The sequence below is a fragment of the Octodon degus genome, unplaced genomic scaffold, assembly GCF_000260255.1.
Source record: "Octodon degus isolate 3935 unplaced genomic scaffold, OctDeg1.0 scaffold00049, whole genome shotgun sequence".
In the NCBI taxonomy this organism is placed as follows: Eukaryota; Metazoa; Chordata; class Mammalia; order Rodentia; family Octodontidae; genus Octodon; species Octodon degus.
The window spans coordinates 4572292-4591019 of record NW_004524625.1 but is presented as its reverse complement, the minus strand read 5'-3'; the positions used below and the strand labels follow the sequence as shown (position 1 = coordinate 4591019).

Below are 18728 nucleotides of genomic sequence, written 5' to 3'. Positions count from 1 at the left end.
CCCTGCTGTCACTCAGTGCTGCTGGTGTGCTCCTGTGGTGCAGGCTTGGTACCTCTGTGACCAAGCTATAGCCAAGGACGCCGGCGTTCACAACGACCCACACAGGAGCCAGGCCTGAGAACAGAGATCATACTGATTTAATCATATAACCTCTTTTGTCTGTCACCTCTCAGTGTCACTCAGAAGGTTGCATTGAACTCGTTGATTTCTAGAGTAATTACCAAGTAGCTCAATTGCCCGGGTGAGGCTCAAACTTGAGATTCTTTGGTCTCAAAATTTAAAAATCAGTAAAAAGGGCTGGGGACATAGTTCAGTGCAAACGCCTTGTATCCCATCCCAATGCCACAAAATAAATGAGTAGATACATGCATACTCACTAGAGCATGTCGTGCGTGAGTTGAGTTACTATTGAACAATTCACCAAGAGAAGCCAAAGACAGACTCAATATTAGGAATATTATCTTCCCTCACTTAATTTCCTGAGATTTAGGATCAGTTACTGTGGGAGAAGCTCCGGGCAATATTAATAAAAACTGGGCGTTCTGAAGTGAACTGTATCCCTTTGGAAAGTACGCTTTGTCTTCCTGTGAGCTACGCGTCAGCAGCTGAGTGCTGCTCCCTGAGGAGCAGGACGTGCATCTGTCCACCAGTTGGCTGCACGACCTCCCCTCGGTTTGGTCAGCTGGGGAACCTGGCAGAGAACCGTGCCCATCACCAAGCCCCAGGGAGAGGAAACCCTTGGAAGTCAGGGGTTCCTCTGGGCGTGCTCATTGTGTGTGTGGCACTGTCTTCCCTGGTGTGATGAATTTGCTCTCCTTACAGTGGGGCCTTGATCTACAAACCGAACACGAGAAGTACCTGGTGAAGCACTGTGGCGACGCCCCGGTCTTTGTCACTGACTACCCACTAGCACTCAAGCCCTTCTATATGCGGGACAATGAAGACGGGCCTCCACACACAGTAAGGAGACCCTGATGCGCCGGGCTGGCCATCTGTGCATGGGCTGTACCCTGGGCGTCACTGCCTGTAGCCTTTGGCCTGCTCCTGTGTGTGGTGTCCATTGCTCTCTTTGACTCACACAGTGAGCATGCTTTTCAGGGGCTCTGCTAACAAGCGCTCCCACAGGACACCAGCCTTCTCTGGATGCTGCTGCTCACTGCCGTCGCAAGGCATCCTCCCTAGCCTAGCAGGTACAGAGGCACAGGGGATTGGTTTGGCTTTTGTTCAAACCATTGAAAGGAAGCAGCCCGGAGCTCCACATAGGCCTGCCAAGCTCAGAATGAACTAGGAGATTCCAGGGCAAAGCGCTGGGCAGCTCGTGCTGCGGCCAGCCATCTGTTGGGCAGCAAAGGGCAGTTTAGATGTGCGGGGAAATAGGTGGGAGTGGCAGTGAGGGGCCGGAGAGTTGGGGTGCGGCAGGACCAGCTCCACCGGCACAGGCCCGGCTGCTCATCTCCATCTCCCTGTCCGTCTTTCTCCGACCTCTTTAGCCTTTCTCGTCCTCTCTTACCCTCGAATGTAGCTGCTTTTTGTTGTGGCTTCCTCTTTCCCTTTTTCTCCTAGTCTTTTTCAGTTCTCTACACAGCCCTAATATAAGAATCTATTCTTTTAATACCTTTATATTTCCTATCACTTACAAATCTGTGACACTTATTGATCTTTAAGTATGCACCCACACTCAGCTTGGGTTTGTGATGTTTCTCACTTGCGTCCGGGTAAATACAGAGAAAGTGTCTGAGTCTGCGAGTAACGAAGGCTGTCAATTGAGGTGTACAAATGTTTGGACACATTTCCTCTTTCTCTTAAAGTATTAATAAAATAGTATTAGCCCCCATAGCTACAAGTATCACATGCTTCCTACCATCTCATCTTAGAATTCTGAAATAATTTTGCAAAAAGCCTTATTTTTCTCACTTTATAAATGAAAAGCTGGAGTTCAGATAGAGTACTTGCCAGTCAGCGCTGAGTACCACAAGCACACTCCCCTGACCCCTGACCCTGCCACACCCCACTCAGTGCACCTGGGAGCCCTTTGCAGCCCTTCTCTTCTGGGCCCGCAGAAGTTCTTTCTTGGTCTCTTTCTCTGAAGAGGTTTCTGAGGTGCTGGCCACTAGGAGCCTTCCTTTGCTGGACTTGGACAGCACCGGTCTTGTTTTCACTCCCTGGTGTGTATCCTTGATGCCTACCACAGGGCCTGGCATGTCCCGGGCACCTAGTGTCTGTGTGGGGGGTGGACAGGTGATTGGATGGGCAGGTGGGTGGAGGGATGGGGAGAGCCCAACACAGGCTTAAATATCTAACAGATACATAGTAGCAACTTGATTTGCTGAAGTTACTGATAGATGCTAAGAAGAGCTTTATTCTAAATTTTCTGAATAATGGTAATGTAAGAAGAAAATCTAGTGGCCCTAGAATCAGGTACTCTTGGGTTCAAGCCCAAGGTCTATATATTACAAGCTTTGTGATCTTAGCTAAACCACCTGATCTCTTTGAATCTTAGTTTCTTGGTCTGTAAAAATGAAATCATAACATTCCTGAGGATAAACTTAGGCAATGTAAGAAAAGTTCGTAGCAGAGTGTTTGTGGTAATAATAGTATGAGGCTACCTGTTGTTCTCTAAATTGTAACAAAATCCTTACTGTGTTAATGTTGCAGTGTGTGTGTGTGTGTGTGTGTGTGTGTGATCACACTGTAACATGCACTAATGCAAGACTCCTCGAGCGGCATCTCCTCTCCAGCAAGTGCGCACGCTCACTCCCACCTCTGGCAGTACTAGGAGGCCTTCAGTACAGCTCAGCCTCCTTGGCGCATGGTCTCAAACCATGAAAACGGTATAGTGGGACGTTAGTGTAACTCCAAACCTCATACGCTGATTCATACGGCATATGTACTAGCACATGCCCACGTGCTAAATAGAGACCATAGCATGTAACATCCCATGATGCCATTATTCAGATAGTCAGCTACTGTGTTCACCATTAAGTTGTATCAACAACCTAGATTTCTTTTTAGTATGCCTGTATAAGCATCTGCTTCTATTCCATTATGTTTTTCAGTACTGACTGCACAGACTTTGGGCAGATGACTAACTTCTGTATTTATGCAGTAAGATTCTAATAATATTGTGGCTTCCCACTTTGCAGAGTTTCTGCAAGGTGTACAGTGCAGTCTTTAAAAATAAGACAGGTGTGTTTCACAGCTGCTTTCTCTAGGGAATCAAAAGAGAAGGGTAGGAAAATATTTTACTGGCACTTAGAACTCTGGGCCAGATGTGATAAATAATAAAATGGTATGTTTCCACAGTTAAAAGATTTTCTTTCTTAGGGCCAGCCAGATAGCTCAGCAGACAAAAACGCTTGCTTAGGCTGGCACAAGGACAAGGGTTCAGTCCCTGGTGTGCCGTGCCGGCCCCGCCCCCAGGGCACCCTGAGATAGACTGAGACTGGATGTAGTAGCAGGTGCCTGTAATCCCAGTGCTTGGGAGGCTGAGAACATGAGGATCACTATAATTCCTATCTGTAGTGAGATCCTGTAGACCCTATACTAAAAATACCAAAAAAAAAAGATTTTCTTTTCCCCCTCTACCTCCTAAAAAAATGAAGTTGAATATTATGGTGTAATATATTGAGATCTACTACTTTCCGGTTTGAAACACACCTATCTTACTAGTTAGCTCCACAATCATAGGCCACTTTCTTTGATCTTGAAGCCTCAGTTTCTCCCTCTGTAGTAAGAGAAAGGTGGGTTAGATGATCTCTGAGCTCTAAAGTTCTCTGATTCATGGAGCCTAAGTTTTCTTCATTGGCATATGTAACTTGTAAACGGGGCCACATCCTGGGCCAGTAAAATTCATCTAGACAAACATGTAACTATGCAGTATTCCCTAAGTCTAGGTCCCTGAGCCTCCCAGAGTTAAATGGCCGATATTCAACAAGGAGTGTCACAGAGAAGTCATGTGTGGCTGGTAGTCCATGATGAAGTAGATCAGGTCACGGTTGTACCTTCATTACTTAGCAAATCAGAAAGGTTTAAGTATTTTGTAGGCAGCTAGCTGTCAAACCAGCCTGGACAGGGGACCTTCAGTCCAGGCGGTCGAAGGCCATTTCCCTGGGCTGTGGCTCTTTAACCGACATACTCAGTTAACTTGAGCCTCAAACCAGCAAAAAAAATAGTGGTCAGAATCACCAATTTTAGGGCTGGCCAAATAGCTCAGTGGATTAAAGCACCTGCTTAGACAGACACAGCGGCTGGGGTTCCATCACCAGTGTGCCCTGCTGGCCCTGCCCACAGGGCGCACTGAGATGACAACTAAGACCGGGCGTGGTGGTGCGCACCTGTAATCCCAGCTCTTGGGAGGCTGAAAACTGGAAAATCACTGTGAGTCCGATCTACGTAGTGAGACCCTGTAGACCCTGTACTAAAATACAAAAAAAAAAAGTCACCAATTTTCCTCATATCTAGGACCAAATTCTACTGGGAATTCATGTCAGAGTTAAACATATGCACTTGGTCATTGTACATTGCTCCTGGCTCCTCCTCAGAAAATGTTTTATAGAGGGAGACAGAGATGTGTGGAGGACATTTCTAAGCTTCTGTTGGTGGTCTGTTTCTCACCATTTCGGTCTTCTCACTTCCTTAACCAGACAGCTTGTTTATTTAAAATGATTAAGATAAAAGTAAACAGAGATGCCTTCTAAGGCTCCTGGTAAAGCAAGAACGTAGAGGAAGCTACAATATTATAAAGAATACAAAGAAAAAAAATTGAAGTTGAGAGATTTTTATTTTTTATTTATTTTGTCCCATCTTATCTAAAGAAACTGCAGGATTGGAGAGGAAATGTGCTTAGGGTTGCAAGCAGCATAAAATGGCAAGGAAGATTGAAAAGTGGATTAAACTCTTGAGATGTGGTGGCGTAGACCTGTACTCCAGCTATTCCAGAGGCTTAGGCAGGAAGATGCCAGTTCCAGGCCAGCCTGGGTAACTTGCAAAACCTTGTCTGAGGGCTGGTGAGATGGCTCAGTGGTCTAAAGCACCTACTTAGAACAAGCTTAGCAAAGCACAGGGACCGCGGTTCAATCCCCCAGCACCACATGCCAGCCAGCCGCGCCCCCTGGTGGGCTGAGCTGGCCACACACACACATAAATAAATAAAAATATATTTTAAAAAAACCTTGTCTGAAAAAAAAAATTGTAAAAAGGGCCTGGTGAGGGGGCCGGGGAGATGGCTCAGTAGGATAAGCGCTTGACTGGCAAACGCAAGGATCTGAGTTCAATCCCCGGTTCCACAAAAAAAAAAAGGGCCTGGTGGGATGTGGCTTGGTGCGCCCTCATGCAGCCTCCAGGACTGCAGGAAGTGGAGGGTTCTGAACTGGCGTCTACATTAAGAGGCACAGCGGGCGCCTATGGGACTTGTGATCCTTCTCTTAGCGAGGAGGCTCCTGCTCCTTGGCACAGCAGCGACTGCGCATGTGCTGGTCACATAGGCAGTTGTAGCCAAGGAATACCATGTAGTTGGTGGCTTTGCTAGAGCCCACCTGATGTTGCAGGAACAAAATGTGTGGGGTGTCAGGGAAAAATAAAAAGCCATGAAACTTCAGTTTTGCACCTGTATCTACAACTTCATCTTTCCTGACCTTGGTATTCTCAGAGAATCAGTCTCACTGGCTGGCAAGGAAATTAAAACCACAGAAATACTCCAATACATATAAATTAGAATGCTAAAATGAGAAACCTGTGATTGCAACAGTTGGTAACAGCATGAGGAATGAATGAAATTTTTATTTGATACTGGTAGAAGTTTGTAGGCAGAATCACTTCGGAAGTTGTACAGCGGGATCCACATTTGCCAGTTTTACATGGTTACAAAGAAATACCAGAGGCAGCTAGCTTGCAAAAAGAAAATGCTTGTGCAGCTCACAGTTCTGGGGGTTCAGATGCAAAGACTGGGAGGGGTGCTGGTTTGGCCTCTGGATGGGCAGGACATAGACACATTGGGGGGGAGCGTGGGGTCACATCTAACCCAGGAGCACAGAAGAGCAGGACGGGGCCGGGCTTGCCCCTTCCTTGACAGCTGTCTCATGGAAACCACCAGGAGAGTCCACTGACAGTACTCTGTGCCCTGGTGACCTAAGGATGCCCTGCCAGGCCCCATCTCCCAAAGGTCCTCCCTTTCCAGCAGAGCTGCGAACCAAGCTTCCAGTCATAGTGTACCTTAGGGGATACAAACGCTGTTCAGTCGGAGTGCTGTTAAGCTGAATATTTGCATATTCTACAATCCAGTGCTTCTATCAAAATGTATAGCTCCCAGCAAAATGTTTTCTCTTTTCAAATGTATGTGCCCCCCAATATTTATAGGAGCGTTCAGAGCAACACTGTTTCTAATAGCCCAGAAGTGTGGGGGTGGGGTGCCATCAGCTGCATAAAGAGTAGCTGAGAGTACAGACTCAGCCAGGACATACCTAATGAATTTCCCTGCGGCTGGGGTGATGAGCTGCCCTTAGTCACAGTGACCAGAGCCTCCCACCAACAGATGCAGTGACGAAAGCAGTAGCTATTTAAAACAAAGTATCTGTGCGTGTCCTCACGTGATACAGTTCAAGAGCTGAGTGAAACAAAGCTACAGAAAAGTGTTTACTGTGACACTGTGTATTGAAAGTTAAAGAAAGGCGCCTTCGCTCTGTAACACTGGTCAAAAAAGAGGTTATTTCAGTAGGAGTAGTATGCAACAAAAGGCATGAGAAGAACTATTTCAATAAACCTTGTTCTGTTTCTTGATCTGCGCAGTGATTTTTTTTTCCCCATACTTGGAATCAAACTCACGACCTCATGCTTGCCAGGCACACGCTTGTGCCTCTGTGCTACATCCCTCATCCTACGTGATAATTTGTGGCATATTCATTTTTTTAAAGCTAATAGAACTATGTACTTGTTTGTATACTTTCTGTACATGCTGTACTTTAATAAAGCTTATTTTAAAAGGGAATGTTTTTTAATCAACACAGACATGTGGAGGTCATATAAGCTAATGTTTATAAAATAACTGTGCAAATTAAAAATTAAAAAATATTAGAGAGCTGGGCACCCTAGTGCATGCCTGTAATCCCAGCATTCAGGAAACAGGATGGAGTATCACCCAAGGCAGCCTGGCCTCCACATAGTGAGTTCAAGGACAGCCTGAACTGTGTAGTGAGACCCTATCTCAGACTTGCTCCCCCCACAGTATGCGTGTATGTGAAAGAGGTGGAGAACGATTCATGGAAAGATGACTAGGCAGGGAGGAACCGGTCATGCAGACACTGGATGCCAGAGACAGCACGCAGTGCGCATCTTCGTAGAAGACCCTGGTCATCTGGTGAGGCAAGATGAGATCAGAGACAGTGGGTCTAACAACAAACATGGGGAATAAGAGAATTAAATCTAGAAAAATATTCCCAAGCAGTCATCGGTGAAATAAACCAGGATAGCATAGTGGGGAGGGGTCCCCAGTGATTCCCAGAGCCGGCCATTCATTGTAAGAGTGGTGCTGTTTCCATGTTTTTCCCGCTCTGGGGAGAGCTCATACCTGACTATTTGTGTAGCCCCCTGCTGACGTTTCTGCTCACTTGCTGTCCAAAGCAAGGGGGTGGGGTGCCCTCAGCAGCAGCGTAAGTGCTCAGGGATAGCGTATTTTTATAACGGGGCTACAGCTTTGGGGAGGCAGGCAGAGGCACAAGGGGGCAAGGAAGTGGGGGAGACGGAGGGAGGGAGAGCAGCCGTTGTGAAACAAGGTGGACGTTCCGTTCCTTTGAAACCACGATTCCTGTGCCAGCTAGTGTAACACCGTTGCCTGTCGTGGCTACAGAGTAGCGAGTTGGCTCATCCTCCTTCTCTGAGGCCAACGCTGTCACCTGTAGCCCTTCTGCATGTTCTCGTGTCTCAAGCGGGAGGTCTCTTATCTGTGTAGGTGTTTATTTAGGAGCAAAATACCGTCTGTCAGCAGCAGCTAGAGCAAACGCGCACAGACGCGAGGGCCACACTCATGGCTTACAGAACGTTCTTCTTTTGGTAGTGATAGGTCATCTTCCTCCATTGTAAGTAGCAGCCTGTGAGAATGTGAGTAAGGAGGCATCCAATTTGTGGTTTTCATCAATATTTTAAAATGTTGAGTTAGGTGGGAAGAGTAGGAACAGAAAAGAGCTGACACTCTTTTTCCTCCCTTTGAACTTAGCATAGCAAAGGTTATCTATCAAAGGCCTTATTCCTATCTAGCCTTTTTTTTTTTTTTTTTTTTAACTCAGGATCTGGGTTTTATTTTCAGTAAATTGATTGGAATCAAAGAGTCAGAATCAGAAAGAAGTATTATAAATAGAAGCCAGGGTTTGTTCCACAGAGTGCCAACATGCACTATTTCTAGACAGCACGTTGCTGCAGCTGTGTGACTTAAGCAAAGTCAGAACTCTACCTGGTGGAGGAAAGTGCTCCGGAAGTGGTCCGGGCCTAGATCTACCTACCCAAGAGAAGCAGGCTTTATTTAGGGTTAGGGAAGTCCAGGAATGAAACATTCTCTGTGGCCTCGCTGTGACCTGTGCTGGCACTTGGAAGCACAGCACAACTGGCCTTTCCACTTATTCATGCCTTACAAATAGGAGAGAATTTTTAGTTGCAAAGTGCGCAGATTTGCTTGTCGTTAACATAGCATTTCACTACTCAGGTGGGGAATTATCTCATGAAAGATTGCACTCTCTTGCCCGTTTTCATAGTTTGTTATTCCCACTAACCACCAGACCTGCAGCTATGCTAAGCATGTTTTCTGGCCCTACCATCTCTTTCAACCTCATGTTTTCCCATAAAATAAAAGTGTATATTAATATTGAAGGACGTTGAAAACAACGCAAGGTCATGCTGATTTTGGGCTGTGACTTAATGAAAGATTCTAAGAAGCCTAATATAGGAAGGTGAATTGCTTTGGGACTCCTGTGCCATTAGTTATCACGTATGTCACTCAGAAATAATCATAGATAAAAGCCAGGTATGGTAGGCATGCACCTGTGATCCCAGCACGGAGGAAGCCAAGGCAGGAGTGTCACTGCAAGTTTGAGGCCAGCTTGGCCTCCACAGTGAGCCAGCCTGAACTAGATAGCAAGGCCCTGTCTTAAAAAAAAAAAAAACAAAAAAAAAAAAAACATAGTTATAAAGAAACCTTAAAAACCTATATAAGCAAGTGTGCTTTTGGTCATCCAGGTAAAAGATACAGTGTTTCCCAAAGGGAAGTGCAGAGACTTGCAGCTTGCTCCCCAGAGGCAAGGGTGACATGCTGTGACTAGCTTACAATACACCCTCAGTCCAGCCGTTCGGAAGCTGATCCTGCAACAGCTGCAGGAGCGGGAAGGGTCCTGACGGTGGCTTGGTTCTAGAGTCACCTTCGCAGATAGCTGTCTGGGACTCCAGGCACCGGACTGCCCGGAAGGTCCATTAGTGTCACAGTACTGATGCTGTGAGAGTGCCTGTGATCTTCGTGATTGTTCCTGGTGCCTTCTCTGCCTTTCTGGCCCCTGGTACTTTGTATCATGGGTTACGTTAGCATGATGAAACCAGTGCTCTGCTGTGACTTCATGCACTGTATCTGTGAGCCTTCCCCACTTGCCCTAATGGAGATTCATTCTTCCTGTCTACACTGCCTGCTCAGTCTCGGGGTCATATAAAGCACAGACCCCCAGCCTGTGAGGCTTTGATCACCAGCCAATGGTTTCAGCAACTTGCTGGGTCCCTCATGTGTGTCCTGTCGGCCTCCCCACGTGCAAACACGCACGTGACCATGGCTTGCTTGGTACTTCCTCAGGGTATTTGTCTGATCCTCTCCATATTTTGCATTTTGTGCATATTATATAATGCATTGTGTTATATCTGTATTGCCTGTTATCTCCATAGAGACGTTAGAGAAATAGCTGATAACATTCTCTGCTACCTAGCCCAGTGGGTCGCAGGGGAAACACAAAGGAGAAGAATCCTACTTGGGCCAGGCGTGGCAGTGCATGTCTGTGATCCTGCCTTTCTGGAAGCCTGAGGCACGGGATCCACAGGAGCCCAGCCTGGACAATTTAGCAACTTAGCAAAATATTAAAAAAAAAAAAAAAAAAAAAAGTCCCCCAAAATGAAAGAAACTAAAAAGTATAGAAATTGGAGAGGATTGTTCCAGAGATCTTCAGAAAATTTTACTTTTTCATATCAGAATGAAGTGCAGCTTTGTATAAACTTAGGTTTTTGTTTGTAGTTGAGGAGAGTATTATATATAATTCTCAGAAAGTGGGAAACTAGATTGGAGGATATAGTTATAAAGAGCAGCGAGTGTTAGAATTTGGTTTTGTTGAAAGGAAACTAAACCTAAGGAAAGTAGAAAAAAGAATTTATATCAGCAGAAGAGATAAAATCAAGGGCTTTGTTGAGTTTTCTTCAGAGGTAAATCTGTACTAGCTGAAAAAGAAATAGTACTGTTTGGTCACGGAATGTTTATGAGACACTGTAAAAGAATCCCCTACCCTAAATGTAAGATGTATTAAAAGGGGGAACAATTTTGCTGATGTCAACTATGATTCTCAGTCAGGGATTACACTGCCCTCCTCTCTGTAGCCTCACAAGACAAGAGCCAAGGCTGGAATCCCTTCACACAGTCACAGTTGAAATCACGCAACTCGCATCTGGTGGGTAGGGACAGGTTGTGCTGCCAGGTCCCCCCGTGGGCTGTGGACGTCGCCTTGGGGCAGAACACATGCTTGGCACAGTCACTACCACCAAGAAGAAATAAGTAGATAGAGAGAGCTTGCCCGAAATGCCACACAGGCCTCACAGCACAGACGCTCGGGCCACAGCTGCTGGCAGAGCTGCTAGCAAAGCTGAGCCAGAGAGACCCTGCTGCCAGCTTCTGGGATTGTCTGTAACTGCAGCATAACCCAGCCTGCCTGCCTGACATAGCAATTTAATTTTAATTTTACCTTAATTTTATAATAGCCAGTGCAGAAATAGTTGAGCATAACTAATTAGGTATCCTAGTAGTTAGGAAGCTAGAATTGGAAGAAATTGTCCATATATATATCGGGGATAAGATTTTGACAATGTTGCTCAAAAGTGTCTAGTTGCACTATGGTTGCAGATATTTAAAATGTATGAAAATCAGATAGGAAGATCTCAAACGAATTGGTAAACTCAAACACTAAAGTAGAGGAGGTTTGTGTTCTAAAGATAACAATCTTTTACACTCTTCTAGAAATAAGATTTTTTAAAAAACGAGATCCAAAATTGACATAATTTAGGCCAGCAGACAATGCTGAGGTCCCAGCAGGCTTTTGGCTTGGTTGTGCTTGCAGCAAGACCAAGCAGATGAATTTCATACCTGCTGCTCACAGACGACACAGACAAGGCAGGGCGGCTCTGTCGGCACTGCCCACCAGCACCTGCCTCTGCCCCTTCTGAGCATGGACCGCCCAGCATCTTTGAGGGAGTGGACCTTTTCAGCCCCAGCTTCCAAGCTTTGCATCTTCTTTACAGCATCAGAAGCAGTAATGGCCTGTGCTTGCTGCGTGGAATGACCCCTACTTAAACCTTGGGAATGATTGTACCTGCCCCTTGATACAGCTGAACAAAGCTGTGGTGCTTTTTGTAGGGTACTGGTTCCCAAATCTTAAATATTGTCAGTCAGAAGCCCCCTTGGCTAATTATCCTCTTCTAAATCTAATTATCAAAAAATAAATAAAATCTAATTATCTTTAATTCTAAATTTATAACTCTGAAGCTGGGCATGGTGGTGCATGCCTATAATCCCCCAGCACAGGGGAGGCTGAGGCAGGAGGACCACTGTGAGCTCAAAGCTGGCCTGGGCTACATACTGAGACTCTGTCTCAAAAGCACAAAATGCAACAAAATGCCAGTCTTTCTCTGACCATAGATAAAAACTCCATCTGGATGGATGAGAATTCCTTCATGCTATTCTGTCTTGTCTACTTATCCAAAGTATTGGATTTCATTAGCTGTGACCACATCAGAGTTACCAAATCACATTGTAGATAATCTAGACACTCAGTGTAGGTACCCCAGCTTCATACAAGAGTTCCTGCCAAGCACTGTGGTGTGACAGTGTCTTTCTGTACAATCACCCTTTGTCCTCCCTGCTTTATTGAGACGCGAGAGACTTAGTAGAAGTATAAAACCACTGTAAAGCTCCGTTGTCACTTTAATTCAGTGTGGCCATGAGAATCTTACCTGATACATTTTTATGTTAATGAGGTGGGACATACAGTATTTAGAGTACATTCTTGAATTTTTTATCAATCTCAACTATTTATAAAGTGTATTTCAGTGAGAAATTCTGAAATCAATACTAGGGTGATAGATTAATGGTAAAGTGAGAATTTAAGAGTTTATATATAATGTGACATTTACAGATTAAAATGTATTCTATAGATTCTTAATTTTTTGTTTGTTGCACTGAATTAGTTTTACATTGTCAGAATACTGGGCTTAATAAAAGGATCCCCCAACCCCTCCCAGCCCCAAGAACTGACAAATCATTTGGCAATGGCAGGGACCAGGGTTTGATCCCTTGTCCCACATGCCCTGCCAGCCCCGTTCCTGGGCTGCACTGAGCCAACGATCTGTCAATCAATTGGTCATTCAAGTCTGGGCGTGGTGGTACACATGTAATCCCGGCGCTGGGGAGGCTGAAAACAGGAGGCTTACTGTGAGTCCGAGCTGCGTACTGAGACCCTGTACCAAAATACATAAATGAAAAAGAAAAAAAAGAACTGGCAAATCACAAAGCACAGAGCGAATCAACATTCTTAAGATACTAAATATTGCTATAATACAAGGGCCATTTTACTCTCTTAGAAAGCTTTTGATATCTCCTGACAGAAGTGTGATGCCTCTTTATTACAGACAACTAAGATATAAACAGGAGAAAAGCAAACCTTGCAAAGTCGCACACCCACCGCAGCGGCTACCCAGTGAGCCTCGCCTCGCGCGGCCTCACTCAGGCCTGAGCCCCGCCCAGCAGACTCCTGCTGATGCAACTTGCAGGGTTTGTTTTTTGGTTTTTTTTTCTTGTGAGTAATGCTGTCATAAACATCCTGTGCGAATCTTTTTTGTGTATCTGATTGTTTTGTTAGGACCAGTTCCTAGAACTGCTTTGGTAACTGAAAGGATGTTGCACTTCTAAGGCTGTTGAGTGTCTGTTGCCACACTGCTGACCACCACAGGTTATATCAAGTCTGCTGTTCTGTGACCCATATGGTTTGTGTTGTCTTTTTAGCTTTACCAAGATAAAAAACTCCAAAATGCTATTTCATTGTTTTAATTTGTACTTACTTGATAATCAGAAGTTATTGTATGACACAATAAATGACTACAAGCTAAATGCCTCTACTGTAGGGGTTGAGAGCATGACCTGTGGTAGAGCACGTGCTTGCCTTGCACAAGGCCTGGGTTCGAACCTCAGCACCAAAAAATACCTGCTACACACAGCTACCCATCTCATTGCCACTTTTTTTCCCCCTGAAACAGGGTCTTGCCACACAACTCAGACTTGTAGTGATTATCCTGCCTCAGCCTCCCCAATGCTGGGTTTATAGATGTGTGTCACCATGCCCAGTTCTGGGGCTGACATGACATGCAGTACTGAAGATCGAACTTGGGACCTTGCGCTTGCCAGGCAGGCACTTATGCTGCAGAGCTATCGCTCCAGCCCCTTGTTGCCACATTATTTATGATGAAAAAACAAAATGTACACATGAGACTGTTCAACAAAAAGAAAATTGTACTTCTAAACAACCAACGAAGCAACTGATGTAGGAAAGAATATTAGATATTTGATATTTAAACAGCATACATAAACAGAGAAGATGAAAAAGATCCTGGTAAGCAGTGAAGAAACAATCGTAAAATTGTTTTTTAAAATGTACATTTGCTTGAGAAACTGTTAGAATCCCTTGAAAGTGTAATGCTATTTATGATTCTTTTTGTTTCCTTTCTAGGTTGCTGCTGTTGATCTTCTGGTACCTGTAGTTGGGGAACTTTTTGGTGGTAGCCTCAGGGAGGAACGGTACCACCACTTAGAGCAGCGACTAGCCAGGTACTCGTCAGACCTAAGGAAAGCACATTTCAGAAACTAGGGCAAAGCACAGGGAGTTAGCACCCACAGAGTAACCCAGAAAAGCCCTCGCTCAGGTCCCACACCAGGCAGATGGGAGCGCCATGCACCTCGAGCTAGGTGTCTCTCACCTAGGTCCTCCTTCCCCTTTTTAGTACATGTTTGCAGTATATAACACGCCATAATTATTTTTACATTCCTTGCCCCTTAAATATCCCATGGTTTTGTCATCAGGTTGGGTCTATCATAGGTCCCTCATGCTGAAATAAAGAAACTAACCGATCCTTTTAAAGTAAGTTTGCAGGTTTACTGACTCCTGCTGTGGAAAAAATTCCCAGGCTGCATCAGTGAGACAGACAGGGCAGGTTTATGACAGAGAGAGATACAGGACACATTCAAAGACTGAAGTGTGGTGCTCTGAGAACTGAGACAGCGAGCTGCCCTTCCTTAAAGGAGAAGCCAGCCCACAACAGGACTTGCCCTCTACTTGTAAATGCCTCTCCCTTCAGAAAGTAGCTTTTTTTTTTTAATGGTTTTATTTATTTATGTGTGTGTACGTGCGCGCGTGTGTGGCCAGCTCAGCCCACCAGGGGGTAGGGCTGGCTGACACGTGGTGCTGGGGGATTGAACCCCAGTCCCTGTGCTTAGCTTAGCTTGTTCTAAGTAGGTGCTTTAGACCACTGAGCCATCTCACCAGCCCCAGAAAGTAGTTTTTAAAACTCATAAAAGGAAGAGGTAGATTTCGCTCTCAAGGCCCGTGTACATTCCTCGGCTGAAGCGGGAAAAGGATAAAGACAGAAAACAAAGCTGGAAATAGCTGTGAAGCTAATGTTTAAGCAAGCAGGTTTCCCTTTTCAGGTTCTCCACGGTGTACAGGTCTGGGTTGAGCTCTGTCGTAACTCTGACTGGCCGTTGGAGACCTTGGAAGTGAATCCATGAACAGCAAGAAGTGCTCTAGAGAAAGGAAGCGGGGTCCCCTGGGCTTGTGCGCCTGCATGTGCGCGGGCTGCCAGCAGCCACGGTGCACAAGGTCGTAAACCTCTGTTCTCCGTGATTTCCACTTCTCCCTGCCAGACTTAAAAACAGTTCCCACGTCTGTAGGTTTAATCCTTCTCTGCAGACCACACCAAGTTCTGTCGTACCTGGCAAGGCCGTAGTTGTCTGAAGGCAGCCTGCTAAGCCAGCCATCTGTACAGCTGCTGTCCTACTGGACAGATGCTTTAGAAGTTTGTGCTTCTCCACAGTGCATCTTATAAATCTGTTGGGTCACTTAGTTTGCAAGCCACAGTCTCGGGGGCTTCTCTGTTGATCTAGATTCCAGAGGAAAGGGGACGGAGAGCTCCGAGAAGACTGCTTCATCAGTTAGGCGCCACCTCTTTACAACTACCATGCGTTGGAAAGTCACGGGGAAGTGGAACTAAGGAAAGGTCAGACTCTTTGGTCGGAAGGAATTTGATCATTCTCTGGAGTTTTTTTCAAAGCACAATAAAAATTACACGTGGCAAGATCCCTCATCTGTTGAAAGATTAATTGGTCTGTTTTCTTTGCTTGCTTCCTTCCTTCAGGAAACCTTTCCTCATGACATTGAACGTTTACCTAATGTCCAGCTCTGTCTTTCCTAATGAAGTAGACACGTGCTTTCCTATCAGGGGTCTGTCTGTGGCTACTAGTCACATCGTGTCTAATTTTATATATTTAAATTTTTCAGTGTCCCTATCCCTTCAGGTACAGTTTGGTCCCAAACACTAAAGTACCGAGATAAATTTTAGTGAGTACTGAGAGCCTAAAAATTGCCACATTTCTTAAATTAGACAAGAACCAACTTGCAGCAGTACTAGGAAGGCACACGCAGGAGTTGTGCTAGTTCTGTGTTGGAGAATGAACGTGGTGTGCTTGCTCTCTGGCCTCCTTTAACCAATAATCAGGTGCTTCCCTGTGCCACCCGACAGTACGTTCACCTCAGCTGTGTCACATCTTTCGGGTTCTGTCTTCATTGTCTTTACCACTTACTTCATGAGCGTGTGGGCGATTGACTGGCTTTACTGTAAAATTGCAGCTTCTCAGCCCCGTTGCCTGTTACTGGAGAGCACAGGCGATGTTGTGTGCTGCCTCATGAAGAGCTCTTTGCGCACAAAGTAGGTATTTTGTGGCTGACAACTTACTGCCATCGCCTGAAGCAATTCTGTTCCTTTCATTTTACAGATCAGGACTGACAGAAGCCTACCAATGGTAAGATTGTGGCTGTTCGCCTCACTTATTTGAGCAACCTGTCTCAATGTTACATAGATGTTCTAACTTCTATTCCAAAGACTGTGGAAGAATGTGAAGGACTGAACAGGAGTCTCCAAGGATTGCCTGCTCTCTTTAAGTCCTTGTAAAATGCTAAAAACAATGATTGCCATTTAATTATCGCTTACTGTGTCAGCTAACTACGCTAACGTCTGCGTGTATCCTATGCCCTGTAACCTCCCTCATACTCTTGAAAGGTAAGTTAGTGCTGCCTCCTTTTTATTACCCCTCTGAGCCTGAGGTCCACATAGATGACCAACCATGTTCTCACAGAATGGGCGGCTGAAAATTGATCTACAAATCAAAAACTTTCTGTCTCAATAATTACACTCTAGTTTCTCTGTGTGTGAAATTAGAAACTTGAATTAAAGGTTAGGGATATAGCTCAGCAGCACGTGTGCATGCCTGGCAAGGGCAAGGTTCTGAGTTTGATTCCCAGTACCAAAGAGACTTCAGTTAGGTGAACTTGAGTTTTCTCAGAACTATATAGATCTGAGCTACTTGGATGTCCGCACTCAGGCATTCGCTTTCCGAAAGTTGCTCTGGATTTTTTTCTGCACACCTTTTCTTCAGTTCTTTCCCAATGCATTCCGTAAAGTCATGGTGTAGTAATATCAGCAGTATCAGGAATCCTGTGCCATCCTCTGGAGGAGAACTAGGCAGATGACACATTTGACTTACTGATGAAAGGGTTCGATTTCACGGTGCTGAAGTCAAGTCCAGGCAATAGCCTCTAAGGCTGGATGTGTACCAGAACGACCTCGCGCCCCCTTAATCTCTCCGGGGGCCTTGATTTCCAGTGCAGTGAAAGGGAACAATGATCCCTGCCTGAGGGGGCAGGAGAATGAGAAGAAATGGGACAGGCTGCAGAGGTGCCCGCGTGGGAGCCAGCACGGGCCAGCCTCCCGCCCCACCTCGCGCTGAGCCCTGCCGCCAGGTAGGAAAGCCTGACCAAGCAGAGGTGCGCATTTTGTTCTTCGGGCTCTTTCTGTCTGAGAGGTGACATTGAGTGTGTATAGAATAGTCTAACTTCATAAAAGGTATAGTAGTAGTTGATACTTACGGCCCTTCTGGTCTTTATTAGTCATTTCAACACTGTCCTTTGCCCAACTAGTTTTTACACTTACAATCTCCAAATATGAGTCATTATTATTTGAATTTATAATTCTTTTTACAAGGCAATCATAGTATAGGTAAGAGAGATCTCAGAAGGCTTGGAGCTGTACCCCAGCTGCGTAGCATGGGCCCAGGATGAGCAAACGCTGGGTTCAGCCCAAGGGCTATTTAAGAAGAAGACAGAAATTTTCAAGTCTGAGGTCTGTGCAAGTCTTCATTCTTTGAGTAGCACCAGATGTCCAAAGCGCTCGCTTCCTATCTCTACATGCCATAGGCAAATAAAATCTGTAACTAGTTGTACAAATTTTGTAGCATCTCTTCTATAGCTGGTTACCCTAGAATTAATTTAACAACAAAGTAGATTTTTCCATCTATCAAACTATTAAACTAAATCCTCTGCTGAATTCCATTTGTAGACATTTGTGTCAGTGTTTTGCCATCTGTGTATGAGAAATTTAGAAACATGTAAAACTATCTTTGGACTTATAGCAGCAAGCTCAAGTGTTGCAGGTGTGTATGACAAGAGGTTTCGTGTGCCTTTCGTCTCATTTTGTCACTAAACCAAAGGATAGCCTGTCCCCATGCCTTGTAAATTAAAGTGAATTCACCTATTAGTTTAATTATTCAAGACTTCCCTTATTCCTCAAAGCTCGTACTGAGTTGAAGTTTTATACTAAATGACCTTTGTCCTATCGAGCCCTCACCTAATTCTAGCCCATCCAGTTACAATTCATTTTTTTATTTTAGAAAAATACATACATACTCTTATGTCTCCAAAATACCGGTACTCCTAGACATTATAACAGGGAAACAGCCTTTGTGTCAGAGGACCCAAGTGGTCAACAACTGCCCAGCTTAATTCTTAGCTCAGAATAGGGTGTTGTTGTGGTGGTTGTTTTTGAAGCGGGGATTGCGCTTGCCAGGCAAATGGTTATTCTGCTGAGCCATCTCCCTGGCCCCTTAGAACTGATTTTGCAAATCAAGAAGCTGTTTTTACGGGCCGGGGAGAGCGCTCAGTAGAATAAGTGTTTGCCTGGCAAGTGCAAGGGCCTGAGTTCAATCCCTGGTTCCACCAAAAAAAAAAAAAAAGCTGTTTTTAAAAAGCTATAAACGGGGCTGGTGAGATGGCTCAGTGGTCTAAAGCACCTACTTAGAACAAGCTTAGCAAAGCACAGGGACCACGGTTCGATCCCCCAGCACCACATGC

At 45.1% G+C, this 18728-nt stretch overlaps 1 protein-coding gene across 3 annotated transcripts in view; it reads left to right on the top strand.

The window, feature by feature from the left end:
• Positions 1-18728, top strand: part of Nars2 (asparaginyl-tRNA synthetase 2, mitochondrial) — a 127195-nt gene that overhangs the window by 107013 nt on the left and 1454 nt on the right. For all 3 annotated transcript variants that reach the window (XM_023716734.1, XM_004632540.2, XM_023716736.1), the window contains 3 exons: positions 823-960; positions 14001-14098; positions 16319-16345. In XM_023716734.1, the coding sequence (XP_023572502.1) occupies positions 823-960; positions 14001-14098; positions 16319-16345 (263 nt within the window). The remainder of the gene's footprint in view (positions 1-822; positions 961-14000; positions 14099-16318; positions 16346-18728) is intronic.